Source organism: Hemiscyllium ocellatum, chromosome 11 (genome assembly GCF_020745735.1).
Source record: "Hemiscyllium ocellatum isolate sHemOce1 chromosome 11, sHemOce1.pat.X.cur, whole genome shotgun sequence".
Taxonomy (NCBI): Eukaryota; Metazoa; Chordata; class Chondrichthyes; order Orectolobiformes; family Hemiscylliidae; genus Hemiscyllium; species Hemiscyllium ocellatum.
The window spans coordinates 10,873,823-10,885,977 of record NC_083411.1 but is presented as its reverse complement, the minus strand read 5'-3'; the positions used below and the strand labels follow the sequence as shown (position 1 = coordinate 10,885,977).

Below are 12,155 nucleotides of genomic sequence, written 5' to 3'. Positions count from 1 at the left end.
CCCTGCTGCCCATTTTCAGGGAGGCATAATTATCACAAGCCAATTGGGCAGTACTGGGAGTGGAATTAGAGGCTAGAAACTCTTGTGCTTGGCTGTACAGGACAGGAAGGCATGGCTGTTGCCATGGGAATAAAGCCCCAATACTGTGGAGTGACCCAACCCTTGGGAACGTGATAAGGTGCGGCCTCCTGGGAGGTGATTCAATAGCAAGAGGTAGGGGTGATGCCATACCCCTCCCCCTCACTCCCATCCCCTCCCCTCCCTGAATTCCAGTCCCTTGCTCAGACAGCAAGAGTCTTTAATCATGGGACTGACCCCCTCCCCAAGGGAGATGACCATTTGCCTGCTGTTGAGTTAATATGGGCAGCAGTAGGATGTTGTGTTAAATCAGCCATTAACTTCCCATCCAAAGGCCTCAGTGGATGGCAGACTGACCATGGACTTTGAAGCTAACTCTAGTGGATTGGAAAGGCAGTGGGTTCCAATATGTCACCATCCTGACGAATTAAAAGCCTTTCCCACCTCCAAGCTCGCCCCTAGCAACAGCAGTCAGCTCTGCCCAGGGTCTTTTGAAAACAGCAATCATGTCTGGGGACTGATCACACCTGTTACTTTGAGGCTTGCCCATGGATGTGACTGTAGGCTCCACAGTTTATGAAACAGAAACAATCTCAGACTCAACTTAGCTGTGCTTTCGAAAGGTAATAAGGCACAGACAGCCTTTGTAACCATATCTTGTTGATGTCTGCATTTGTAAGATGTACGTCATACCAAAGCATCTAGCATGAGTTTGCCTTTTAAAATCTTGTTGTATTTCGGTTCTGAAGCTAAACCAATAGTGACGTAATGGACGGTACATTAATGAAAATTGCAACTTTTACCAGACACACACTCAGGAATGCTTTAAGGGCAACTTTAAGGACTCTTCATCAAACAAACTGGATGTTATGTTTCCACCAAAAATTGCCTCCAGCTGACTCCATAAAACCCTTAGATGAGACTCCCATGAGGTGAAGAGGGTTCCTTATGTCTTCTCTCTCAGTTATTTTAAGTTATGATTCATTTTGATGGAAGTTGGCATCAGGGATCAGTGTCAGGTTTGAGCTGTCTGTAGCATTCTGGGAGAAGACCTTGATCTCTGCATACCAGCACTTGATGTCTCCTTCTGTATTCTCTCTCTCTCCACTACTTAAGATTAGTTGTCAACCCACGTCTTTCAAACAGGTTAACTTCTCGCTCCCACTAATAATAAGATTGAGGAAGAACAAATGCCTGCTTCAGAAAGCGCTTGCAATCTCAAAGTCCTTTCTTGTAACCCTCTCATTCATTGTGAGTTAAAGCTTCAATCATTGAACCTCCTTCATTGTTTCTATCTATGACCCAACAATTCACAAATAGCTGGCCATCACCTTTTTGAACAGGGACAGTTCTCTTTTTCCGGATTTAGTCGCGGACGGACATGTTGCATTTGGTCGACAAGGAAAGATCGCAAGACTATGAATGAAAGATTGTTCTTCTGGAATGGAAAAGACAAGAGACTTGGATATTTCCGATGGTTTTGTCATGTAAATTCAAAAGATTGACCATCGCTTTTGAGGGTAAGATAGTCTCAGGGTTTGACTCTTCCCTAATAAATGCAGAGGCCATGAGCATGGAATTCTTTCTTCACACACCAACTAGGTGTCAGGACTTACATCCTAATAAATATTCTCAAAAAAAAGTGCTTGTGATCACAAATCTCTAAGGCATACCATACAACATGTAAGATGATGAGTTTTCACTCCACGGAAAACACGGACAGAGTACTTCAATTTAATGCACAATTTTCCATTTCTACCTGTTAGGTTTACTTTCAGATTCAAAAAGAGGGTATAAAATACAGAGTCAAATGACTCCACCATGTGTCAGACTCTCAGTTTTGACCTTACGCCTCAGTCTGACCCCTTCAGCAGTCTGTCATGAAGCAGCACGTTCCTCATGTGGTCTATGAGAGAACGCAACAATGAATTCTTCAGGAGCAATTCCTCCCGCGGGTTATCCATCAGGGACTCAACATACTCACTTTCCTCTCAGGCATTTCATTTTATTTCTCTCAGGCACTCTTTGCCTCCATTTCGAACATGGTCCTAGTTAGACTGGGCCTGCTGGCAGGAAGGTGGTGAAATGCCTCAGGGATTGGTTGTTCCGAAGACCAGAGAGGTCAGTGAGGTCCCATGGAAACAGACGAGCACAAAACGGCGCTTTTGCTTTTGAAGTACTACGTACAGGTCCCTCTTGTGGGATGAGCATCAACTGGCTCCAATAACATCGTCACGAGTCTTAAGGATGGCTGGAGAGGGCCCGACGTCGATGACTCAATTCGGAGCTGCGGAGCGGCAAGGGGTTCTACCAGTCATGGTCCTGGCAGAGGTAGAGACAGAAATGCAGAAAAGGAGTGCACAGCACAGTCACTATAATAAATGAGCTTCGACCCTCAGCCAATGCAGTCCCTGTCGAGTGTACCGAACCAAGGTAGTCATGTTGCTGTGCTGTGTTAACGGTCCCATCAGTGTGTCCAGCTCATGAAAAAACTCTGCAGTGGAGGAAAATGCGAAACACAAAGTGTCACTTTACAACATATTTATAGCAAACTGCAATTCAAAATGATGCTGTGATATGCCAGTAATGTAATATTATTTTACCATTGTTACAGCTTACTTTCATTAGCTTGTAAGCTGCTTTATTTTAAAATCCTTCCCTAAGACACATCATGTTTACACTTTGAGATTATCTTTGATATTGCTCTTTCCAACTGATTTGCAATTATCTGCATCTAATGAAATACATTCAATCGATATGATCCCTTGTTAATTCTCAGAGCAGAAGTACATATCGTTCAGCCTTAACTACTGTGCAAACAACATCACTCATCTATAATATGCCTTGATAGAAAACCTCTTAACTTTAAACTTTTAATTAAATATCACAAACAACCGTTCAAGTGCTTTACATGATCCAGCATAATTTAGTTGGAATTCATTTTTATTTTAATGAGATTTAATATCCTATTTCACTTGCTGAGCTGGGAATGTGATAATTCACAGAAACAGAATTTATTTGACCTGTTGGAAGCAGAATTGAAAAGGGAAATTAGAAAAACCGAAAGAACCACGGATGCTGTATATCAGAAACAAAAACAGAAGTTGCTGGAAAAGCTCAGCAGGTCTGGCAGCACCTCTGAACAGAAATTAAAGTTACCATTTTGAGGAAGGGTCACTGGGCCCGAAATGCTAACTTCAATTCATCTCCACAGATATTGCCAGACCTGCTGAGTTTTTTGAGCAATTTCTGCTTTCCTAAGGGAAATTATACCTGTGGCATCTAATAGTTCAGGAGAAATATTGAGAGGATTACATCTGTGTGCAGGTATAATATGACAAATTTTAAGGTTAAGTTGGGTGGCATGGTGGTTCAGTGACTAGCATTGCTGTTTCACAGTGCCAGGGACACAGCTTTGATTCCTGTCTCATGCGACTGTCTGTATATTCTCACGTGTCTGCGTGGGTTTCCTCTGGTTTCCTCCCACAATCCAAAGATGTGCAGGTCGGGCGTATTGGCCATGCTTAATTGCCCATAGTGTTAGGTGCATTAGGAGAAAGTGAGGACTGCAGATGCTGGAGATCAGAGCTGAAAATGTGTTGCTGGAAAAGCGCAGCAGGTCAGGCAGCATCCAAGGAGCAGGAGAGTCGACGTTTCGGACATGAGCCTGAAGAAGGGCATAAGCCCTTTTTCAGGAATAAGGAAGGTGTGCCAAGCAGGCTAAGATAAAAGGTAGGGACAAGGGACTTGGGGGAGGGGCATTGGAAATGCGATAGGTGGAAGGAGATTAAGGTGAGGGTGATAGGCCGGAGTGGGGGTGAGGGCGGAGAGGTCAGGAAGAAGATTTCAGGTTAGGAAGGCGGTGCTGAGTTCGAAGGATTTGACTGAGACAAGGTGGGGGGAGGGGAAATGAGAAAATTGGAGAAATCTGAGTTCATCCCGTGTGGTTGGAGGGTTCCTAGGCGGAAGATGAGGCGCTCTTCATCCAGCCGTTGTGTTGCTGTGGTCTGGCGATGGAGGAGTCCAAGGACCTGCATGTCCTTGGTGGAGTGAGAGGGGGAGTTGAAGTGTTGAGCTATGGGGTGGTTGGGTTGGTTGGTCCAAGTGTCCAAGAGGTGTTCTCTGAGGCGTTCTGCAAGTAGGTGACCTATCTCGCCAATATAGAGGAGACCACATCGGGTGCAGCGGATGCAGTAAATGATGTGTGTGGAGGCGCAGGGGAATTTGTGGTGGATATGGAAGGATCCCTTGGGGCCTTGGAGGTAAGTAAGGGGGGAGGTGTGGGTGCAAGTTTTGCATTTCTTGCGGTTGCAGGGGAAGGTACTGAGAGTGGAGGTTGCGTTGGTGGGGTGTGTGGTCCTGACAAGGGAGTCACGGAGGGAGTGGTCTTTTTGGAACGCTGATAGGGGAGGGGAGGGAAATATATCCCTGGTGGTCAGCAGACCATGGGGAACATTATCAAACACCTTACTGAAATCCATGTTTCTGACATCTACAGCCCTTCCCCATCAGTCAACTTTGTAACTTCCTCAAAGAATTCTATGAAGTTGGTGGACATAACCTTCCCTGTACAAAACCATGTTGCCTATCACTGATAAGCCTATTTTCTTCCAAATATAAATTGATCCTGTCTCTAAGTATTTTCTCTAGCAGCTTACTTACCACTGACATCAGGCTCACCGGTCTATAATTACCTGAATTATCTTTGTTACTCTTCGTAAACAAGGGTACAACATGAGCAATTCTCCAGTCCTCTGGGACCTCACCCACGTTCAAGGATGCGGCAAAGATATCTTTTAAGGTCCCAGCTATTTTTTTTTTCTGGCTTCCCTCACTAACCTGGGATAGATCCCATCTGGACCTGGGGACTTGTCCATCTTAATGCATTTTAGAATACCCAACACTTCCTCCCTCCTTATGCTGACTTGGTCTACGTAAGTAAACATCTATCCCGAACCTCAAGATCCGTCATGTCCCTCTCCTTGGCGAATACCAATGCAAAGTACTCGTTAAGAATCTCACGGATTTTCTCTGACTTCACGCGTTACGTTCCGCCTTTGTCCTTGAGGGGGCCATCCCTTTCTCCAGTTACCCTCTTGCTCCACATATACTAATTAAAGTCTTTGGGATTTTCCTTAACCCTATTTGCTAAAATTATCTCATGACCCCTTTTAGCACTCTTAATTCCTCATTTCAGATTGGTCCTGCGTTCTCGATATTCTTCTAAAGCTTCATCTGTCTTCAGTCGCCTAGATCTTTTGAATGCTTCCTTTTTCTTTTAGCTAGTCTCACAATTTCACCTGTCATCCATGGTTTCCTAATCTTGCCATTTCCGTCCCTTATTTTCACAGGAACATGACTCTTCTGCATTCTAACAAACCACTCTTTAAAAACCTCCCACATTGCAAATGTGCATTTACCTTCAAACAGCTGCTCCCATTCTACATCCCCCAGCTTCTTCCGAATTTTAGTTTTGTTAGCTTTCCCCTAATTTAGCACTCTTCCTTTAGGACCACTCTTGTCTTTGACCATGAGTATTCCAAAACTTACAGAATTGTGATCACTATTCCCAAAATAATCTCTGACTGAAACTTTAACCTCCTGGCCGGGCTCATTCCCCAACACCAGGTCCAGTACGGCCCCTTCTCAAGTTGGACTATTTACATACTGCTCAATAAAACCCTCCTGGATATTCCTTACAAATTCTGCTCCATCCAGACCTCTAACTCTAAGTGAATCCCAGTCAATGTTGGGAAAATTAAAATCTCCTATCACCACTACCCTGCTGCTCCTACATCTTTCCATAATCTGTTTACATATTTGTACCTCTATCTTATGCTCGCTGTTGGGAGGCCTGTAGTCAAGCCCAACATTGTTACCGCAACCTTCCCATTTCTGAGCTCTGTCCATATTGCCTCACTGTTCAAGTCCTTCATAGTGCCCTCCTTCAGCACAGCTGTGATATTCTCTCTGACCAACAATACAACTCCTCTACCCTTTTTACCTCTCTCTCTATCCTGCCTGAAGCATAGATATCCTGGGATATTTAGTTGCCAATCATACCTTTCCCTCAACCAAGTCTCAGAAATAGCAATAACATCATACTGCCAGGGACTAATCCAAGCCTTAAGGTCATCTGCCTTAGCTACCACACATCTTATATTAAAACAAATGCATCTCCGACCACCAGTCCCTTTGCATTCATCATCTGCCTACTCTTCCCCTTAGTTATGCTGACTTTATTATCTAGTTCCTTACAGGTTTAATTACTACCTCCTTACAGTCCATTAACAACCTCATTTGGTTCCCATCTCCCAGCCACATTAGTTTAAAACCTCCTCAACAGCGTTAGCAAAAGTGCCCCCAAGGGCATTTGTGGGGACAAAACACAGAATTAATGTTGAGACCAGTGACCCTACTTCTGAGGAAGGGTCACTGGCCTCAAAATGTTAACTTGGTTTCTCTCTCCGCAGATCTTGCCAAACCTGCCGAGTTTCTCCAGCAATTTCAGTTCTTATTTAACATTTTAAGTGACTCGATCTGGTCGCATCTCCATCTTCGAAACATGCTTACACAACTTTCATAATTGGATGCTCTCATTCCTCTTATCAGTCTGAAGAATCTGCATTTTTTATATATATATATATATATATATATATATAGAATCTTTACAGTGTGGGAACAGGTCATTTAGCCCATTGAATCCAAACCGACCCACCAAAGAGCATCCTACACCCACCCTCTTCCCCACCCTATTCCTGTAACCCTGCATTTCCAATGGCTAACTCCCCTAGCCTGCACATCCCTGATCATCATGGGCAATTTAGCATGGCCAATGCAGCTAACCTGCACATCTTTGGATTGTGGGAGGAAACCCACGCAGACATGGGGAGAATGTACAAACTCCAATCAGACAGTCACCAGATGGTGGAACTGAACCCATGTCTCTGCTGCTGTGAGGTAGCAGTGATAACCATTGAGCCACTGTGCTGCCCTGAGGCACTTACTGAGGCACATGGCCAAATCTTAACACAGCACATCACAGCAAGGAACACGTGCATTACTTCAGCGCATAAAACAACTCTGACCTTTGTTCTCTCTGCCCAGCTTGTCAGCTGTGTCCCAGTGTTCATAACTCCTGAGGATGTTGTTGGTGATGTTGACGTGACTGGCAGCCATGTGGTGGATACGCTGGGGAATGCTGATGGTCGCTGAGGGTGATGAGCCAGAGGTGCTTGTGCTGCTCCCGTGAGACCCGACTGAGCTGACGGGAGACGGGCTGGGGGATAAAGGGGAGGCTGTTCCTGTGGTTCTGCAGGAAGAGAAGCAGAAACTATATCACTGTCTGAGCTTACCACTTAGCTTTTATTTTCTACTCAGCAGGTGGATTGCACTCGCAAGGCCTACACACAGATAGAGGCACTCCTATACAAACACAGATAGATGCACTCCTACACACACACACACAATTCCTGGAGTATTGACCCAGTGACACTGAAAGAACGATGACACAATTCTGAGTTGATCAGTTGGAAAGAAAGCTGGTGCTAGAATGTGCTTGCTGCCCCAGTCCCCTCAAGGGGGGAGATATTGCAGGTTCCTGAGAAGGTATTTTTGCTTTTTATCTTCTATTATTCATTGATTCACAGGATAAAGAAGTTGCTGGACAGGCCAACATTTACTGCCCATCCCTCGTTACCCAGAGAGTAGTCAAGAGTCAACCACATCACTGTGGGCCTGGAGTCACCTAGAGGCCACACTGGGTAAGGAAAGCTGTTTGCTTTCCTAAAGGTGCGAGGGAACCAGATGGAATTTTCTGATAACAGCTCCATGGTCGAATTGGTTCAGGGTGACCTGTGCTTGGGGAAGTTGCAATATCAATGCGAGGCTCCCGTTCTGTAATGTGCCTTCAAGAACATTTTTTAAAAATGATCTGATGTTGCTAAAAACTCAGGCAAAATAAGACTGTGCTTGGCCACGCAGCTTTGAGCATTGGCACAGGTAGTGATGCCACATGCTCGCAGGTGTTGATGAAATGACCTGGCCTCCGCAGACCAGAAGGTCAAAACTGGGATCTGGCAGTCAGCTAGAGAGGGACTCCTTAGAGAGAAGAAAACAATTGACTGACTCAAATCCAGCTTGTTTATCTCCTTAAAATCTTAATATAATTAGGAAACAAACAGTCATTTTGGAGGAAACAGATGTTGCTGAACCTGTAGGCAGTCCCTTTGTTCACTCTGTCAGTGGGTTGCTTTTGTGATCAATACATTAAACAGCTTGCAAATGCTCAGAGGAACTTGATTAACACTCTGATGCATGATTTTATTTTATGAATCAATCAGGGCGCTGTTATTTCATTCATAATAATTACACTCAATTCCTCCTTATTGGTTCTGACAAGGGCCCTGAATAAATGTTGTATTGAAAAACATTTAGGCCAGATTAAATCCAGCTAAGTTCTCAGTCATCATCACAATCACCAGGCATTGTAAAAGTGGTGGCTATTTGCCGATCAACCATGACTTGGATTGCTTTTAAACTAGATCTTAACATCTATCAATAAAATATGCATCAGTCCTTCAGCAAATGTAAACATTGTGACTCTGAGACTAAAGGTCGATATTAAATTGAAAGATGGCAGCTCAGGAGGCGAGTAAATCACATTAACTGTTGACAATTCTCCTTTATCGAAGGCAGCCTATGTACTGCAAGGTTATTTCGAGTCCCTGGACAGGAAAGAGAAATGAAATGATCGCATGTTAAATATAAAGACAAGTGGGCCTGAAAGTGGAACACAAGAAGGCTGGCCTGGTTATACCCTGATCACTCTTCAACAAAGCCATGCATTCTGAATGAGCTAACTGTTGGAGGCAGCTGAGAAAGGTTGCTAATCTGACAGTGTCGGGATCTCCTGTACACTTGGCATATGAATGATGCAGATTATTATTAATATGCAAATCATCCATCAACTTGTGACGAGTGAGAGAAACACCCTGAAATGTTCGTCACCACAAGTTGCAACTTAATTTGTGTAGCCCCACTGTTATCTTTGCTAAAAAAAAACTCTTTGACCTGAAATCCAAGACTAACATCCGGCAGAGGGAGATTTGCTATCACTGTCTGGGGGGAGGTTTACAATGAAAACAAATTGCTTATGGGAAATAGAAAAGCGGTAAATGAAAATACAAAGCAGCAGAAAAAAGTCTGATCATCAACCAGGGTCAAATGACAGAATAGTATTGTAAGGGCATGATAAAAAGGACTCTACTTGAATGCAAGCAGCATTCACCTGCAAAATGGGTGAACTCAAACTGCTCCTCAAAGTAAGAGAGTATGATTGAATTGTCATTCTGGAGGTGTGGCAGCATGGTGACCAAGACCAGGAACCAAATATTCAAGGATATTTAACATTTAGGAATGAGGGACTAAAAGTAAAAGGAAGTGAATATTGCTGATAAAAAAAATGAAAGGTATCAGCATATTAATGAAAGAACATCCTTGGAAGAACAGGAAATTGAATCTGGGTAGAGCTAAGAAACAACAGGGGAGCAAACGTTGCTAGAAGTAGTTTATAGGCTATCAACCCATAGGAGTAATTTAGGGCACAGTATAAATAAGGAAATTGGAAGTGCATGTGGCAAGGGATATGAAGTTACTGTGGGTGACTTCAATCTGATTATGATGTGGAGCAATTTCTAGAAAATGTTTGTGTGTTTTCTGGAATAACACATTGCGGAGCCAGTTAGACAACGTTATTCTAGATCTGGTATTATGCAATGAGAAAAAGTGAATTAATAATCCTGTAATCACATGACTTTTAGGGATAGCAACCACAGAATGATCGAATTTTCCATTAGGTTTGAAAATGATGTATTTCAGTCCGAAAGTACTGCCCTTAAATCTTAACAAGAGCAATTAGAGAGGTAAGAACAGTTGACTGTGATGAATTGGAAAATACATTAAAAAGTTTGATAGACAGATACTGCTCATATTTTAAGAAATGCTGCTTGGTTTACCAAACAAAAAAAATTATACATTCTTATAGGTTAAGAAGCCCAAAGGGAAAAGCAAGAGTAATGGTTAACAAGAAAAATTGGAGATTGCATTAAATTAATGGTGGAGGTTTGTCAAGTTGACCAAAAATATGTAAGTCTGAGGACTGAGAGAAAGTCAGCATAGTGGAACTAAATTGATAAAGAAAGAGAGAATAGAATCTGAATGAAAAGTAGAAAGAAACATAAAATGTGAGGTGTAAAAGCTTCTGTCGTATACACAAAAGGAAAGGATTAGCAAAAGTGTATATGGTTCTGTGACAAGTAGAGACAGGAGGGTGATCACAACTGGCTTAATTGATTTTTGACTTGAGGGATACATACTGGCCAGCATACAGGAATGATTCCCCTGTTTTTCTTAAAATGAAAACCTAGGATCTTTCACACCCATGGAAGATAGCTAACATTGCCTCAATTTAACATCTCATAGGAAAGATGACAGTGCAGTAACTGGAAAACCTGTGTCAATTTGTTTTTGTCATCAGCCTCTGGCATTGGACGTGGACCTCAAACCTTGCAACTTGTGGGCACATGTGCTGCCACAGCAAGAAGCTATCTCTTCATAATTGGTGGTACTATCAGACATCTCAATCCAGCAAAATTTGGTCCCTGAGAATTACGAAGGGGGACTTACTTTCCATTTGTTCCCCAAGGCGAAGGAGCTTGTGAGGCTTTTGAGGAACTCTGTAACAGAAAACAGCATGCATGAAAATATAAGAGATCTCTACCAGCTTTCCAAAGAACAGTAAAATACATCCAGTTTAAGATTATTTCTTTCCATGGGGAAGCATCTTGCTGCAATGTCCTTTGTAAAGGGCTTCATTGTTAGATTAGGCAAAATCAGGTGGCAAAGCAACAACATATTGAAACACATCCATAATCAAGACAAGAGAGAATTTCTTGGCCATACAGGCAACAGAGCTGAAATGTGTTGCTAGAAAAGCGCAGCAGGTCAGACAGCATCCGAGGAACAGGAGAATCGACCTTTTGGGCATAAGACCTTCTTCAGGAATGATTCCTGAAGAAGGGCTTATGCCCAAAACGTCGAATCTCCTGTTCCTTGGATGCTGCCTGACCTGCTGCGGTTTTTCCAGCAACACATTTTCAGCTCTGATCTCCAGCATCTGCAGACCTCACTGCAGATTGTGCTAACAGATGCCACAATGTTAACAGCACAACCAAATTTTCCACTGCTTGAATCAAACAGCATTATTGATGCAGAAAAGGATCCCATGTATATTACAAAGGGAGTCTAGGATACAGTAATACCGAGTATAAGCAATGAACCAAAAGGCAGCAAGTTCAATTCTTGCTCTGGAACGTTAGGTTTGTGGACTAGCCTCTGGAAACGATCAATTCTGGAAGGTCTCAAAATCCAACACTCAACAAAAGCAAAGGACTGCAAATGCTAGAGATCTGAAATGAAAATAGCAACTGCAGGAGAAAATCAGCAGGTCTGACAGTATCTGTGAGAGACAGAGAGAGATTGAGTTTATGTTTCAAGTCTTAGTCCTGAAGAAGAGACACATTGGGCTCAAAGTGTGAACTCTTGACACAGATGTTTCTTTCTTCACAGATGTTGCCAGGCCTGCTGAGCTTCTCCAGCACTTTCTGGTTTCCTTTCGAAAGCCAACTGGTTGACTCATGCCCCAAGGCAACCATACCTTAGTGACGTTTGTGGTGGCCCAGCAACTGCTCATTTCTACTGGGATTACTTCATGAAGGAACACTTGCACAGCATGAACAACATATATGGCTGCCTTCTGTGCTGTCTGATTCTGGTGAAAAGCTTGCTACAGAGACATTCCAGAACTTTCTACCAGGAATTGACATTAAAGTCATTGGGGTAGGGGGGAGATTGGACTGATCTCTCCAGAGGGGACAAAACAAATCCACTAGGAAATATACTGATTGGATCGAAACATCAATCAAATGGCAGTTCACAACAGACAACCAGCAATTGCTGGTTCCTTAAATATACACTTTGCAATTCAGTGCAGATAACATGCAGATGGTGAATAAATG

General features: G+C 43.2%; 1 protein-coding gene across 2 annotated transcripts in view; it reads right to left on the bottom strand.

Moving 5' to 3' along the window:
• Positions 1–338: 338 nt before the first annotated feature.
• The window catches only part of aff2 (AF4/FMR2 family, member 2), a 536,530-nt gene continuing 524,713 nt past the window's right edge, over positions 339–12,155 (bottom strand). For both annotated transcript variants that reach the window (XM_060832402.1, XM_060832404.1), the window contains exons 19-21: positions 10,765–10,814; positions 7,167–7,390; positions 339–2,572 (exon numbers count right to left, since the gene is read on the bottom strand). In XM_060832402.1, coding sequence (XP_060688385.1) covers positions 2,451–2,572; positions 7,167–7,390; positions 10,765–10,814 — 396 coding nt within the window. In that variant the 3' untranslated portion in view covers positions 339–2,450. The remainder of the gene's footprint in view (positions 2,573–7,166; positions 7,391–10,764; positions 10,815–12,155) is intronic.